Source organism: Neophocaena asiaeorientalis, unplaced genomic scaffold, assembly GCF_003031525.2.
Source record: "Neophocaena asiaeorientalis asiaeorientalis breed wild unplaced genomic scaffold, Neophocaena_asiaeorientalis_V1.1 scaffold703, whole genome shotgun sequence".
In the NCBI taxonomy this organism is placed as follows: Eukaryota; Metazoa; Chordata; class Mammalia; order Artiodactyla; family Phocoenidae; genus Neophocaena; species Neophocaena asiaeorientalis.
Window position 1 is genome coordinate 3577912 of NW_020174434.1, and position 13708 is coordinate 3591619.

General features: G+C 47.2%; 1 protein-coding gene across 1 annotated transcript in view; it reads right to left on the reverse strand.

The window, feature by feature from the left end:
* SNTG2 (syntrophin gamma 2) overlaps positions 1 to 13708 on the reverse strand; it is a gene marked incomplete at its 5' end in the record, with an annotated part of 196702 nt that overhangs the window by 21966 nt on the left and 161028 nt on the right. The window contains 2 exons of the mRNA XM_024756919.1: positions 3129 to 3335; positions 9129 to 9200. Coding sequence (XP_024612687.1) covers positions 3129 to 3335; positions 9129 to 9200 — 279 coding nt within the window. The remainder of the gene's footprint in view (positions 1 to 3128; positions 3336 to 9128; positions 9201 to 13708) is intronic.

The window sequence follows — 13708 nt, forward strand, 5'->3', positions numbered from 1 at the left end:
TAATGTTCTACTTGTTTTCTGAAAACTTAGCTCTAAGTGAAATCTTAAAAGATAAACCCAAGTTAGTCTTGTCTTACTCAAGATTACATGGAGTTCTTTTTCTAGGGATACAAACATAACCTTTAAAAGAAAGTGGTTTGGAGTCTTACGCCAGAAGGCAGTAGATATCAAGAAACGTACCCTATTTTTAGATGTTTTATACGTTTTGGGAGGCAGCTGATCTGTGATATCGTATGTTGGAGATTTGGGGTTTATAGTGAAAAACTAGGACGGGATCCCCCCATTATTGAGCTTGGATTCCAGATAAATGCCTGGACCTGTGATTCTCAGCCACATTTTCAGGTCACGTCAGTGTTCCCTTTCTGTCCTCGTCCATCAGAACCAGAATGCTTACAGCCTGGAAAGAGGAAGGTTTAAAATGCGAACAATTAATAAAAGCTAATTTGGCTGTGCCCTTCCACGACGGGAATGCTAATTGGAGGACAAGATTGACCCCCAAATAAATTCAGGAGCGGAAATGGAAACGTGACGAGCAGCGCTCTGAGTTCTCATTCAATTAAATTAAGCTGTGACGGTTTTTAGAGAAATGAGTTGCTGAGCTGTAACCTAATCCGTACTCCAGCATCTTCCTGGGAAATCCTCAGAAGAGCTCATTCGGGCCAAGAACAGCACTAAATAGCACCTCTCACAGTCACACAGATGTCGGCGATTCGCTCTGAAGACTTGCAAATATTTACTGTGGAGATTACTCAGTTTAGGCTTTTCAAACAAAATTTCCAAGGAGAGCGCAGCTCCAGTAGTCTAGATATATTTTCTCATCAGTGGCTCTGTCGGCATTCAAACAGCTGGAGAAGGAACACGGGCTCTTTAACTGTTTAATCCCCAAACGGCATGGATGGGGCAGCCCACTCGAATCCCTAAACGTTGCTCAACGGCTATCTGTTCTGCACGGGTTGATCCCGAGGGTGACCAGGGTCCTCGAGGCCTGGGGGTCACACTACATCCAAAAGGAAAGCATGGAAAACTAGGGTGTGGGCGGAGGACGGGCCGCAGATGCAGAAGGAGCCGCGTGGGTGCTGCAGTGTGGGAGGGTCAGGGGCGCAACATGGGGTGGTCGGTGTGCCCTGAGGATCGAGGCCCACAGTCCGTCCAGGGCCCAGGCAGTTTCGTGGGCCCGAGCGGCCCGCCTGGACCTGCCTGCAGTGTTGTCCCCGGCTGCATCGACGCGGGGCTGCAGGAACACGAGGACGCACGCTCTCTGCCACTGACAAGTTAGGTTAGGATCTGGGGGTGGACAGGAGACACACAGGAGCCTGGGACGGTCTCCCTGCTGTGTGTTCGTGTTTCCGGCCGAAGGACAGCCGGGCGGCACCCCCAGGCCAGAGTGGAGGTCCAGGGGGCTCAGGCAGACAGGAGGACAGGGCGGTAGAGCCCTGACCCACAGCCTGATCTCGAATGCTCGGGAAGACCTGGATTCAGGGCATCAGCGCAGGGGAGGGCACAGACCGTCTGCCGTCCTCCTGGCTGCGGCGGGGCTTGGGGGCATCTGCAAGGCCTGGAGGACGGGCTGCCTTCTGGGCAGCAGCTTCCCCAGCATCGGAGGATCTGAAACCCCAGCCCCGGTGCTCCTTTCAGCTCTGCCACAGACCTCCTACGGCCACGTCTGCCTTAACGTCTGCATTTGGAGCATCTTGGTTATATTTTAAACATAACTTGGAAAGTGGACGTGCAAGTTCTTTGTGGTAAAGGGATGAGCAATGGGGGCTCAACTCACTTTAATGAACAAAAGCAGAGGCAACACCAGGAAATGCAGGGGTGCTCTGCTGACGGGGCTGCCTGTGAAGGGGGAAAACACTCCAGGAGCAGGAACTAAAGACACCCGGGCTGGAAAGACGTTCCATAGAGGGCTATGCTGTAAAGCCAGGGAGAGCCACAGCGAGTTATGCGTGGCGAGATTCTGCAGATACAGAAGCTGGATTCTCTTGTTTGGTAGAATTTGGGAGGATTATAATTTTAAAGCCTCTACCGCACAGATGCCACTTAGCCCACCTTGAAGCCCGGCTTCCTCAACATACTGGCCGGAGTTTTGACTTCAAAAGCACACAGTTGCACTTTCTTACATCCACAGTGTTTCCAACTGAAAGAGTTGTCAGTTCATGAGCAATAAATGAATGACAGATTCCCTGGGAAGAAGTTCACATCATCAGAGACAACTACAAGTGAGCAAGGGTATCTCGGGGCCCCAGAAGGGACCAGGCTTGGTTTCCGTGAACGTCTGAGTGGGACCCACCGTGCGGACCACAGATTTCAGAGAACGTCACACAGTTGAAGGGGTGCTCCCTGCTCCCTCCCAGCACTGAGCGTCAGGGGACTCCGTACATTTTTACATCCTGAACGAGAGATAAATGATGACACAGAATCTTTTCACATTCAAAGCAGTGCTGATCAATGAAGGAGCCGCTCCCAAGTCCTCACCCAGAGCGACTGACGCCAGGCCAGGAAGGAGAAGGAACCCAGAATTTCCGTGTGGAGTTAAACCTACCCCACGATGCTGCATCTGTTTTCTCACTTCTAGCCATGCGAATTCCCCCGTGAAGGGCAGCTGCTACTTCCAACAACGCGGATTATGACCCACACTACCTCATCCATTTAGTCCCTACACACCCCGATCTGGGAGAGATTTATTTGCTGGCCTGAAAAGGGAGAAGCGACCCAGACACATGAGCTGTTTTATGTTCCTGTCGGATCGTTAAGTTTGAGAGGAAGGGCCATTAAGTGCCTTAAGCTATGACACAGGTCCAGGTGAACTCACAGTAAACACGGTCGGTGAGCAAACACCAGGGAGCTGACTGCGCCTCTGGCTGAGGGCGCTTCCTCTACACGGCGCTGGAGGCCCCTCCCTCACATTGAGTAGAAAGACCGATGCAAACGAGCCGAAAGCTCCACCTGACGTTCCCCTAAATTCACCCTGTTCATCTTCTGGGCGCTCCCGATGTAGGGACCCCGACGAGAAGCGCCCAGCTCCTGACGACGCCTGGAATGCTTTCTGGAATGCTCGCTACAGCTGCTCTAATTTACGTCTCCGGTGCCCAAGCAGGTTTAATCAGAGACGACAGCGAGTCGCTCACCCCCGTCCTCTGCACGTCCAGGAAGGTGGCCCTCTGGAAGGACAGCTCCCACGCTGCGAGCTCGCTCCCCAGCTCCACGCTGAACACGTGGCTCCTGCCGTGGCCGACGAGGACGCTGAAGCAGAAGGGCCTGTGCTCCCCGCAGGTGGGGTCCTGGAGACCCAGACAGAGGCTGGTTTGGGCCCAGCAGTCATCTGGAAGCCAGAACTGAAACAGAGAGGGGGGCACGCAGGTTAAAGGGGACGGCCCCCTGGGTGACCGCCCGGGACAGAGGGGCCTCTTCCAGGCTGGGGGCTGGGGCCACACTCCACCAGGCGACCTCCCGGCCACGCGCCAGGATTCAGGAGCGGCGTCCCCCGACGTCGCTGCCATGGAGACGGGCCTGTAAGTCAATATCTGGGGGTCAGTTACGTCCACCTGCCAGTGCTCTGCAAGCATCTTGCACCTAAACCATCAGTGGCCACAACTTCTGCTTCTATGCTCAGCTTTAAAGATAAAGAAAAAAGTCACGAGATGTTTGTGCTTAAGTTGAGCACAAAATCAGCAAACACTGAAGACAGCGAGACCGCACGACTCTGCCCGCTCTGCCGGGGTCCCTGAAGGGTCCCCACCCCTCAGCCATGTGCGCAGCATCTCGGGTCCCCCAGGGGCACTGGGCCACTGAGACCTAACTATGTGAGCCCAGAGGTCCTGGCCACACAGAAGACGTGTTTTAGAGATAGTTTCAAAAGCAAAGGTTGAAACGAAAAAAGAGCCGTTATTCAGTTCCTGATTAAACATTTAAGCAGAAGACGTGAATCAGCCCCAGCGCGTCCGTGGGTCACAGACATACCGGGCGGATGTCCCGGCAGCTCTGAACCTTGGGGCGGGGGGTCTCCGCCACAGCCTCGCCTGAGTCATGAATGCACCCACCCAAGGAGCAGCTGTGTCGGGCTTCACTCAGGGATCAGGAGAGATGGGGCCTGGGGCCTCAAACAAGTCCGCGTCTCAGGCCGGAGCCTGCTCTTACCTTCCTCTGTGTCTCTCTGTCTCTGTGTGCGTGTGTCTCTGCATCTCTGTGTCTCTGTCCCCTGGAGATTCACGTCCGTCTTCGTCTCCCGCTCACCCACCCACTGCACAGACACCCTGAAGAGTCCGCGCCAGGCCCTGCACTAGGGTGGCCTCTGCCCACACGGCCTCCCCGGGGAAGGGGGAGCAGGTGGACATCGTGCCAGGGCTGCTGAGCAGCCAGAGGGGACGTGACATGAGCCACAGCCCGGTGGCAGCAGGAACAGAGGCTGCCCACAGGCCAGGCCTTCACCCCCCGACTCCGAGCTATTCAGATCCACGCGGGCTGTCCCGCCAGGCCACACCCACGACTCACACTGGTGGCCAGAGTTCATTCCCAGAATCCCCGTGCCCCACCTGTGGGCTGGGCTGGTTTTATGTGAAATACACTTCTGCCTACTGGGCCCAGGCTTGTGAGAGCAGTGGCTGCTGACGGGGGTGGAGATGGGTGCACGGGCTCTGGGTGCCCCCTGCCTTCTCAGGGCCTCGCGGCGGCTCTGCAGGCCCCGATCCGCGCTGTGCCCGCTTCCGCCGCCCAGGGACCTGTCCTCACGCGTCACTCAGACACTTGCTGCCTTGTGGTGTGCGACGTGAGGGTGCGTGTGCGTGCGTGTGTGCACACGGGTGTGGTGTGTGCTGGTGCATCTATCCTGATCCTAAGTGAACACGGTACAGGGGCTGCACCTGGATTTTGGAGCCGCCAGATCCTCGGCCTCAGCCTGGCATATGCACGGAAACCCTTCAGGAAATAGGATAGCAGGTCCTAAGTCGAGAAGAGCAAGATGTGAGTCACTGGCCTGACTTCTCAGGAACTCTGTCCATAACTACTGACCTTGAGTGTCAGGACTGACCACCAAAGAAGGACTCTTAGCAAGTGTTTGTGCAGGTGGCACCGTCGATGGTACGGCTGTGTTCTTTCCTGTACTGGTGTAGGTGGGGGGCTGTGCGCTGCTGTAGGAGAAAAACAGGCTTTGGAGTCAGACAGACAACGCTTGGGACCTTCCTGGCCAATTATCAGCTGTTACCTTGAGCTTTTCACTTCTCTCTAAGCCTAAATATCTGAACCATAAAATGGGGTGTAAGAGAATGGTTATCATGGGTTTAAAGGGCAGCACGGATGAAGCGTGTAGCACCCGCACCCTCGCGCATGTGGCTCGTTTCTGTTTACATAGAGCCCACCGTCCACAGGCAGTGCTGAGTCTGGGGTAGACTGAACTTTCACATCTAACGTATAGCGAACTCTCTCCCGACAAAGTCAGCGACTACACAATCCAGCATGAAGTTTCCAGCTACCCACTCCTGACGTGGCCCCCCTGCCCCAGACTGTGAGAAGACAGAAACCATCCTGGGTTCACTTTGCAGAAAACAAAATGCAAACACTATTTTAGAAAATTACCTGGATTTTTTCCTGCTTCTATTTATTTGAGACGATTATAGCAACAATACAGGAAAATTAAAAGACAGATCATTCTATTATGATCTATCTTTTGTTATCTAATTTGTTTTTATATTTCCTGCATGCAATGTCTCTTTGTACACATAATTCTATAAATGTGTAATGTGATTTTAATGGAGGACTTGAAATATACGACCCTATTAGGTCTTTATTTCTCAGTGGTCATCTGACAATTTTCCTAATGTTCACTACTTAAGAATATCATTAAATATTGCCAGGCTCACAGCTGTTTGACTCTTGCAAATTCCTTGTTTTGAGTCAGTTCTGGGGAGTGAGCTCATTTGATGGAGCAGTGAAGTGTCTGTGAGTCTTCATTTGAATGGACAAACCTCAGCTCTATGCACAAGAACAAAGAGAAGAGTTAAAAATAACGTTTGAACCACCTGAGAAATCCCGAGAAAGGACACTGAAGGATTTCATAGATGTGATTACTTTCTGCACCTCAAACTGTTGAGCCTCACAAAAGCTAACGCGCTATAAGTACTGCGACCTGAGTGAAATCACTGATCCACACACAGCTCGTTGCCCCGGGTATCTTCTGTAGCTTCTTTTGGAAACAGGAACTCAGTTCTCATGCACTGCAGCGTGTCGTTAAGACTAAAAATCGGGAGTGATTACAAAATTAAAGGTCCCTGAGCTGCTGTGGAGACCGCAAGTGCCTGAGGCACCCCCCAAATCACTTCCCGCAGCCTGACCAGTGGCAAAGGCCCCTTCCTGACTCTGGGCCCCCCCTGCCGTCCGCGGAGCATTTACGGTAGGAAACCCATCCCTCTAAACCCTCTCTCTGCCCCCTGGAAGTGCAGATCTTTTTAAAGCCTCCGCCGGTTCTACAGGGCGAGCCTGGGTGCCATCCACGCCCCTGGGGCCTGAATGCCCAGGAATGGGGCCCGTCTTCCCGTCTCTGCGGGCGGGAGCCTCCCTCCGTGGGACCCAGGCCAGGCTGCACAGCTACTTCCCTCCACGAATACGGGAGAGAGGCTCCTCTTCCTTTGGGAGGGGCCCACCTGGGCCACACTCGCCCCTCACCCAGCTCGGGGAGCCCTGCCCTTTGTTTCAGTGGAGTTGAGGTCAGTCTCTGCCCCCAGTGACGTCTTCCTTGTCTGTTTAACTTCGATGGGTCCAGGTTTTCTCTGACAGGAAATAAGGAGAATTGTATTCTCCTTATTCACAAGGCTGCACTTGAGAGGCGGCTGGAGAACAGGTCACAGGAGGACACTCCAGAGAGCTTGGCGCTTCTGCCAGGTGAGGCAGAACACGGTTCAGAGAGGTGGCATTTCAGGTCAAAGGTCGTGGACCGTTTACCTTTTGATAGACCCTTCCTCGCATTGTCACCAACCTTTTCATCTTTGACAGTCTAATTGGCAAACATATTATTTCATGGTTTCCACTTGCATGTCTTTTTTTTTTTCATTTAAAAAAATTTTATTTTATATTGGCGTATATCTGATTAACAATGCTGTGTTAGTTTCAGGTGTACAGCACAGAGATTCAGTTACACATATACATGTATCTATTCTTTTTCAAATTCTTTTCCCACTTAGGTTGTTACAGAGTATTGAGCAGAGTTCCCTGTGCTCTACAGTAGGTCCTTGTCGGTTATCAAAATGTAAACAGTCCACATCCTTTGACCTAGAAATTCCACCTCTCTAAATTTTTCCTGGTGATACACTTGCACACGTGTGAACTGATTTATTACATTGTTTGTAAGTGCAAAAACATGGGAACAAATTAAATATTCCTTGATAAGGGTTTGGTAAAATAAAATATGATACATTCATGGAATCGAACACTAGGTAGCGGTTTCAAAGTGGGATCATCTCTTTGTGTATGTTGAAGAAAGATCCACAAGATAAACTGTAGAGCAAAAAGTGACGTGTGGAATGGTGTGTATGCTTCCATTTGCAGAGGGAATAAAGAACAGTGTACGTATAAAAAAAATAGAATCGGATTTAGCTGAGCTTCAGGCCAAGGGAACCCGGACCCCACCTGCCTCCAGTGAGGCTTCTGGAACTTACTCCCCCTCTGTGCTTCTGGGTCTCGCCTGTCAGATGGAGATGACAAGGATTAAGTCCTCAGCTGGGGACAGGATTAACTCAGGATGTAAATGGAGCACTTAACAGGGCTCCAGGAGGCTCACTCAGCAAAGATAAGGTATTATTATCAAGATCCTTTGCCAAACATATGAGTAAACTTGGTTCCACTGAAAAATGCAAACGGAATATTCTTACGTTGAGAGGGAATACTTATGCAGGAGGCGCCTCACTGCTGAGCAGTGTTTTTGATTCACTTTGTGGAGGCTGTTTATGATTTAAGTCACGATTGCAATCAAGGCTGATTGATTCAATTTTCTCATCCCTTTCATGGTGAGTGTGAAATACAGACACATAATTTTAAGAACTGGAAAAAGGAATTTTGGGAGAGGAGAAAGTGTCATAGAAAAACACCACCACAACTACAAAATTTGATTTCTGGACTAAATATTAATGACTACACTTTGAAATGGTGATTATGAAAACAAATCATTAAAAAAATTCTATACTAAAGTGCTAGTTCTTACAATAATCATACATTTATTTCAATTTTTGAAAACTGAAGTAAATATTACAGATAATTTAAAATTCATACGTGCAAAATGACCAACATCAACAATTAAAGGCACCTGAGAAAAGGGGAGATTTTGTAAGATCACTGTTTAAAGACTCCCAACAAGACACAGAATTCAGTCTCCTTTTTTAAAATGTTGAATGCTGTACATTTTTTATGATTATTATTTATCCTGCATTGAGTTTAATACTTTTGCTGTAGCCATCCATCCTCCTGGCTAATTTCATGATTTCAGTTACTTCATATCATGTTTATTGATTAATTTTTTTTTTTCAATTTTTCTAAAAAGATATGCTGGATAAAAACAGAAGAGGCGGGCTTCCCTGGTGGCGCAGTGGTTGAGAGTCCGCCTGCCGATGCAGGGGACACGGGTTCGTGCCCCGGTCTGGGAAGATCCCACATGCCGCGGAGCGGCTGAGCCCTTGAGCCATGGCCACTGAGCCTGCGCGTCTGGAGGCTGTGCTCCGCAGCGGGAGAGGCCGCAACAGTGAGAGGCCCGCGTATCACAAAAACAAAAACAAAAAAAAAAAAAAAAACAGAAGAGGCTCGATAGTTTATTAATGAAGAACACATATAAAATATCATGGTCCTATGAAGACATCCCAATACCAAATGAACATCTCAGGTGTCTGGAAAGCCATATAAACTAGTTGAAAATATAAAAAGGCCAGAATGAAATAATAAGGCACCTACATAAAAAAAAGAATAAGGACTTAAAAGTTCCTCTATGATACTCTTCTGTGGAATTCTGATGAATGATTGTGGGATGAAGCTAGATGTTCATGCTATTTTACTATTTCAACAGACAGTGGGAAACAAACATTCCTCTCACTCTTTAAGCCCAAAGATCATCTTGTTAATATGAAAGCATCTAATGTGCAAAGGAAACTTACCTTGTGAACTTTAAATAGTACCTCACAGAGGTTATAGGTTTTTTCTGCTCGGACCCAGTCTAATGTGCTCACCTGCAAGAAATACAAAACAGACACATAAATCCTATGTGCTCTCACCCAAAATAAGGGGAACTGCGTGAGGTGACGGAGGTGCTAACTAACTTGATTGTGGGAACCACTTAACAATGTACATGGATATCAAATCATCACACTCTACACTTTAAATATGTTCCATTTTTGTCAATCGTACCTCGATAAAACTGGAAAAAAATTGTAAAGTATACATGCAAAGACACATGCTATTTTTAGTATGAGAATTTAAACATTTACAACAATGGAGCTAGTCAATGTGTCTTTACCTTCACTAAATTCTAAACCAGGAGCAGGACAGTTGAAAAACTAAACTATATGCCATAGCAAGTTTTCCTGAGTAATTGCATGTCCCCGCTGTTGGCGTGAAGCATGAAGATATTTAGATACATTATTGATACAAGAACCCAGTAATGGTGGAACTTATCTATTACACACAATTGGGCATAATTTTAGGAATTCATTTTGGATGTCTTTTACATTAATTTAAGGACCGATTTTAGGTTAAATTTAGAGACTCCTCACCCATTCTGCTACGCTCCTAACTTCTGTTAAGCAGCTACTATCTGTGTGTCTGCATGGCCAGCTGTGGTTGGAGCTGTCCCCTTCCATTGAGTTTTCATTGCTGATGAAAACTTTCCCCCCTGGAAGACCCCCTCTCCATGCCCGGCTCCCGTGCTCCTGGTGGGTGACTGCTCAGCCCAGGGTGGAGGTGCCCTCGGAGGTGAGTCGGTCCGTGCGTCTCACGCTCTGGGCCACGGTGACTGTTTCAAGGAGAATGTGCCACAGTCAGAGACACAGCTGACACTGAGAAGATGCTCGGACTTCTGGGATGGACCTCTTCTTCCGTGGACTTAAAGCGAAACACTTCCACCCTGAGAGGCTTTGGAAGCTGTGTGGGGACCATGTAGCCATGAGTCACTACGATGTACCCGCACTGGTCATCAGCTGTGACACACACACACCCACTAAGGCAGGATGGTGAGAACAGGGAAGATGGGGGGCCTGAGCTCTCTACCTGCCACTCCCTTTCCTGTAAACCTAAAACACAAAGTTTATTAATTAATTTTCAAAAGCAGGTCTTTCTCTTCATCACCTTCTGCTTTGACAATTTTCTATTTATCTGACCACATCTGATTTGAAATAGAGCAGAGAGTGTAGATCCTCAGATGTAGTATCTTGGCATATTTTAATATTATTGTGGAACACTTGTGTGGCCCCAGAACTGACACAGAGAAATAGTCTATATTAGATACATAATTGTCTAATATGCCTTCAGTCTACACATCTTCACTTAAATTACTTCTTTCCAGGTAAATATTTTATTTTAAATGATAGAATATACTCCCCTAATTGACATCCTTAAAATTACTTCTAGTATTTCTTGCATATTCATAGGTAACTGCTATGTAATTTATATGTTAACGTTATAAGATGCTATAAAATTGGTTTTATAAGTGTTATTTAACACATTTTAATGGTGTCTGAAAACATTATTTCTCAGATTCCAATTTGCAAATCAGAAATGACAATTCACGCTAAGGAAGGAGAGCTGAGTGCATGAGAAAGGCTAGAGAATCCTGGTTTAATGCAGCTTTTCCAGCATGCATCAGCACACAGGAGAGACCTGGGGTCACCACTCCCCACTGCTGGCTGTTTACTCTTCATAGGTAATTCAGCCCCAGAAAACCCACCACCTTTCCCCGCCCCACGCTGCTCCTTTCCTGTCTTCCAGCCCTTCTCCCTTCTGTTTCCTCGTTGCCTTCAACATCTCCCTTTCCCTCATCTTGAAGGAGCTCAGAAACCATCCTTGAAGACAGGACTTTCTCTTTAATTTTTCCTAATTTATTTGCCACGGTATCTCTGGGCCTTTTAAAAGTTCATTTAGATATTCTGACACAATGTGTTGGCCACGAGGCTCCATCAGTGCGGTCGGGCTTTCTCGGCAAAGACTGCTGGCCCGGGGATGGAGGAGTGAGGCACCCAGGCTGGGGGGGTCTGAGAGCAAATCAGCAGGGACACTTGTAGATTCACTCCCCTGGAGCCACTTATTCTCATTCCAAAGAGAAATGGACCAGAGGCCCGCCTCCCACGCCCTCCCAAGAGAGCTGTTTATGTTACCTGAGCTCAGAGAGGCTTAAGGACTTCGAGCCCCTCCCGTGTGGCCCAAACCTCTGTGTACACAGAGCCCACCAGCCTCACCCGCCCGCCCTTGAGGCCCGGTCGGAGGGAAGATGCTGTGACTAATTAACAGTCCGCCTCACAGCCACGACCTCACATTTCATGTCAGAATAAAGGAGATCAGTAAACATATGTATTAAAAACTTAACATACGGTTGTTTCCGATTTGGGCAATTTGCCTCCAGCGCGAGGATACAAAAATCCAAGGTCAGACAAAAACATGTGCAAATATTTAGGTGTAAATTCACTCGCCATATTTTGTGTATTGCCTTTACAATGAGAAGTTGCTGAGCATTAAGAGTAAAATTTCTTCTGTTAAATTCAAATGCGCTGGAGTTTCAGACACACTTAACATACGTTAAGTCCCTCAGCGCTCCGTTTCATCCTGTGAGGTATTCAGCTAGCATTTACCACCCCCATCCCTAAACTGAGGAAAGTGCCGAATGGAGGGTGAGTTAGTGCCTGTGGTCCCACAGCCAGGAAACAGATTCTGTTTACAGCCCAAAGCTTCCAATCATTCACTTACAACTTTTTCTACTTCGGCTCTTTTCCCTAGCATTTTGCAGAGTAAATATTTCCATTGTCTTATAAAATCTTTCAGGCCCCATTTTCAAATATGCTTTTGTTATTCTGGATAGTACAGGAAAATGATTTAAATCAGCACAATGCCATTGTGTAGAGGTAATTTTGATTTTTTTTTTTTTTTCTATTTAAAAAGCTACAGTATTTCTGGTTCTGCACGTAAGGAGCTTGAGCATCACCACTCCTAAGTAACAATCAGCATGAAGCGGAGTGGGTGGAAAAATCAACAACTCTTGTTGGATGCATAACAGAGGGGAGGACACAGGGCCAACCATGGCCCCCAAGCACATATATTGACAGCAAGTGGATGGAGAAAATATTCCATGTTAACACAATCAGAGGAAAGTAGAGGACTATTACTTTCCTACAGAGCGCACTTTACAATAAGGAATGTTATCAGGGATAAGAAGTGTATTACATAAAGACGAACGGTCAATTCTCAAAGGAGATGCAACAATACTCAACATGTGTGCCCCTAACGACACAGCATCAGACCACGTGAGGCAAATGCTCACAACCTCCAACCATGACAACGGAACTCGGAGCTTCCCCACTAAGACCAGGAACGAGCAAGGATGCCCCCTTTTCCCCATCTAACCGGAAGTCCTTGCTGTGCTATATGGCAAGAACCACATGTAAAAGGTGTACAGATTGGGAAGGAAGACATAAAACTGTCTTTGACTGCAGATCTTCTCTGTGGAAAACCTGAAGGAGTTGACCAAATGAAACAAACCAAAAACCTCGTGGAAATAATAAGCAATTACAGCAAGGCTGCAGAATCTAAGGTTTGCATACAAAAGTCAGTCACATTCTTGCATGTGAACAGTGAACAATCAGAATTTGAAATTAAAAACATATTACCGTTTATATTAACATCCCCAAAATGAAATACTTAGTTACCAGTTTAACAGAAACATACGAGATGTATATGAGGAAAACCACAAAACTTCTTTGATTAACAAAATCAAAGAAGTAAACAAATGGAGGGACATTCTATGTTCACAGACAGGAAAACTCAACATTGCCAAGATGTCAGTTCTTCCCAACTTGATTTACAGATGCAACACAATCCCAATCAAATTCCCAGGAAGTTATTTTGTGGACATTGGCAAGCTGATTCTAAAGGTTATACGGAGGCAAAAGACCCCAAACAGGCAACACATTTGAAGGAGAAGAGCAAAGTCAGAGGCCAGAGACCACCTAACTAGAAGATTTACTATAAAGACAGTGCGGTATTGGTGAAAGAAAAGACAAATAGATCCATGGAACAGAATGGAGAGCCCAGAAACAGATGAATAGACTCATCTGATCTTTGCTAAAGGAACAAAGGCAAAACAAGGGAGCAAAGACAGTCTTTCCAACATATGGTGCCGGGACAACTGGATATACAAATACAAAAAATGAATCTAGACATACATCATACACCCTTCACCAAAAGTATCTCAAAATTGGTCATAGACTTAACTGTAAAATACAAAACTATCAAAAACCTAGAAGATAACACAGGAGAAAACCTAGATGGCCTTGGGTGTGGTGATGCCTTTTTAGATACAACACCAAAGGCACCACTCATGAAATAATAGATAAGCTGGACTTCATTAAAATTAAAAACGTGTGCTCTGCAAAAGACAAAGTTAAGAGAATAAAACAAGGCATAGACTGGGAGAAAAGAATCTCAAAAGACACATCTGATAAAGGACTGTTAACCAAAATATACAAAGTACTCT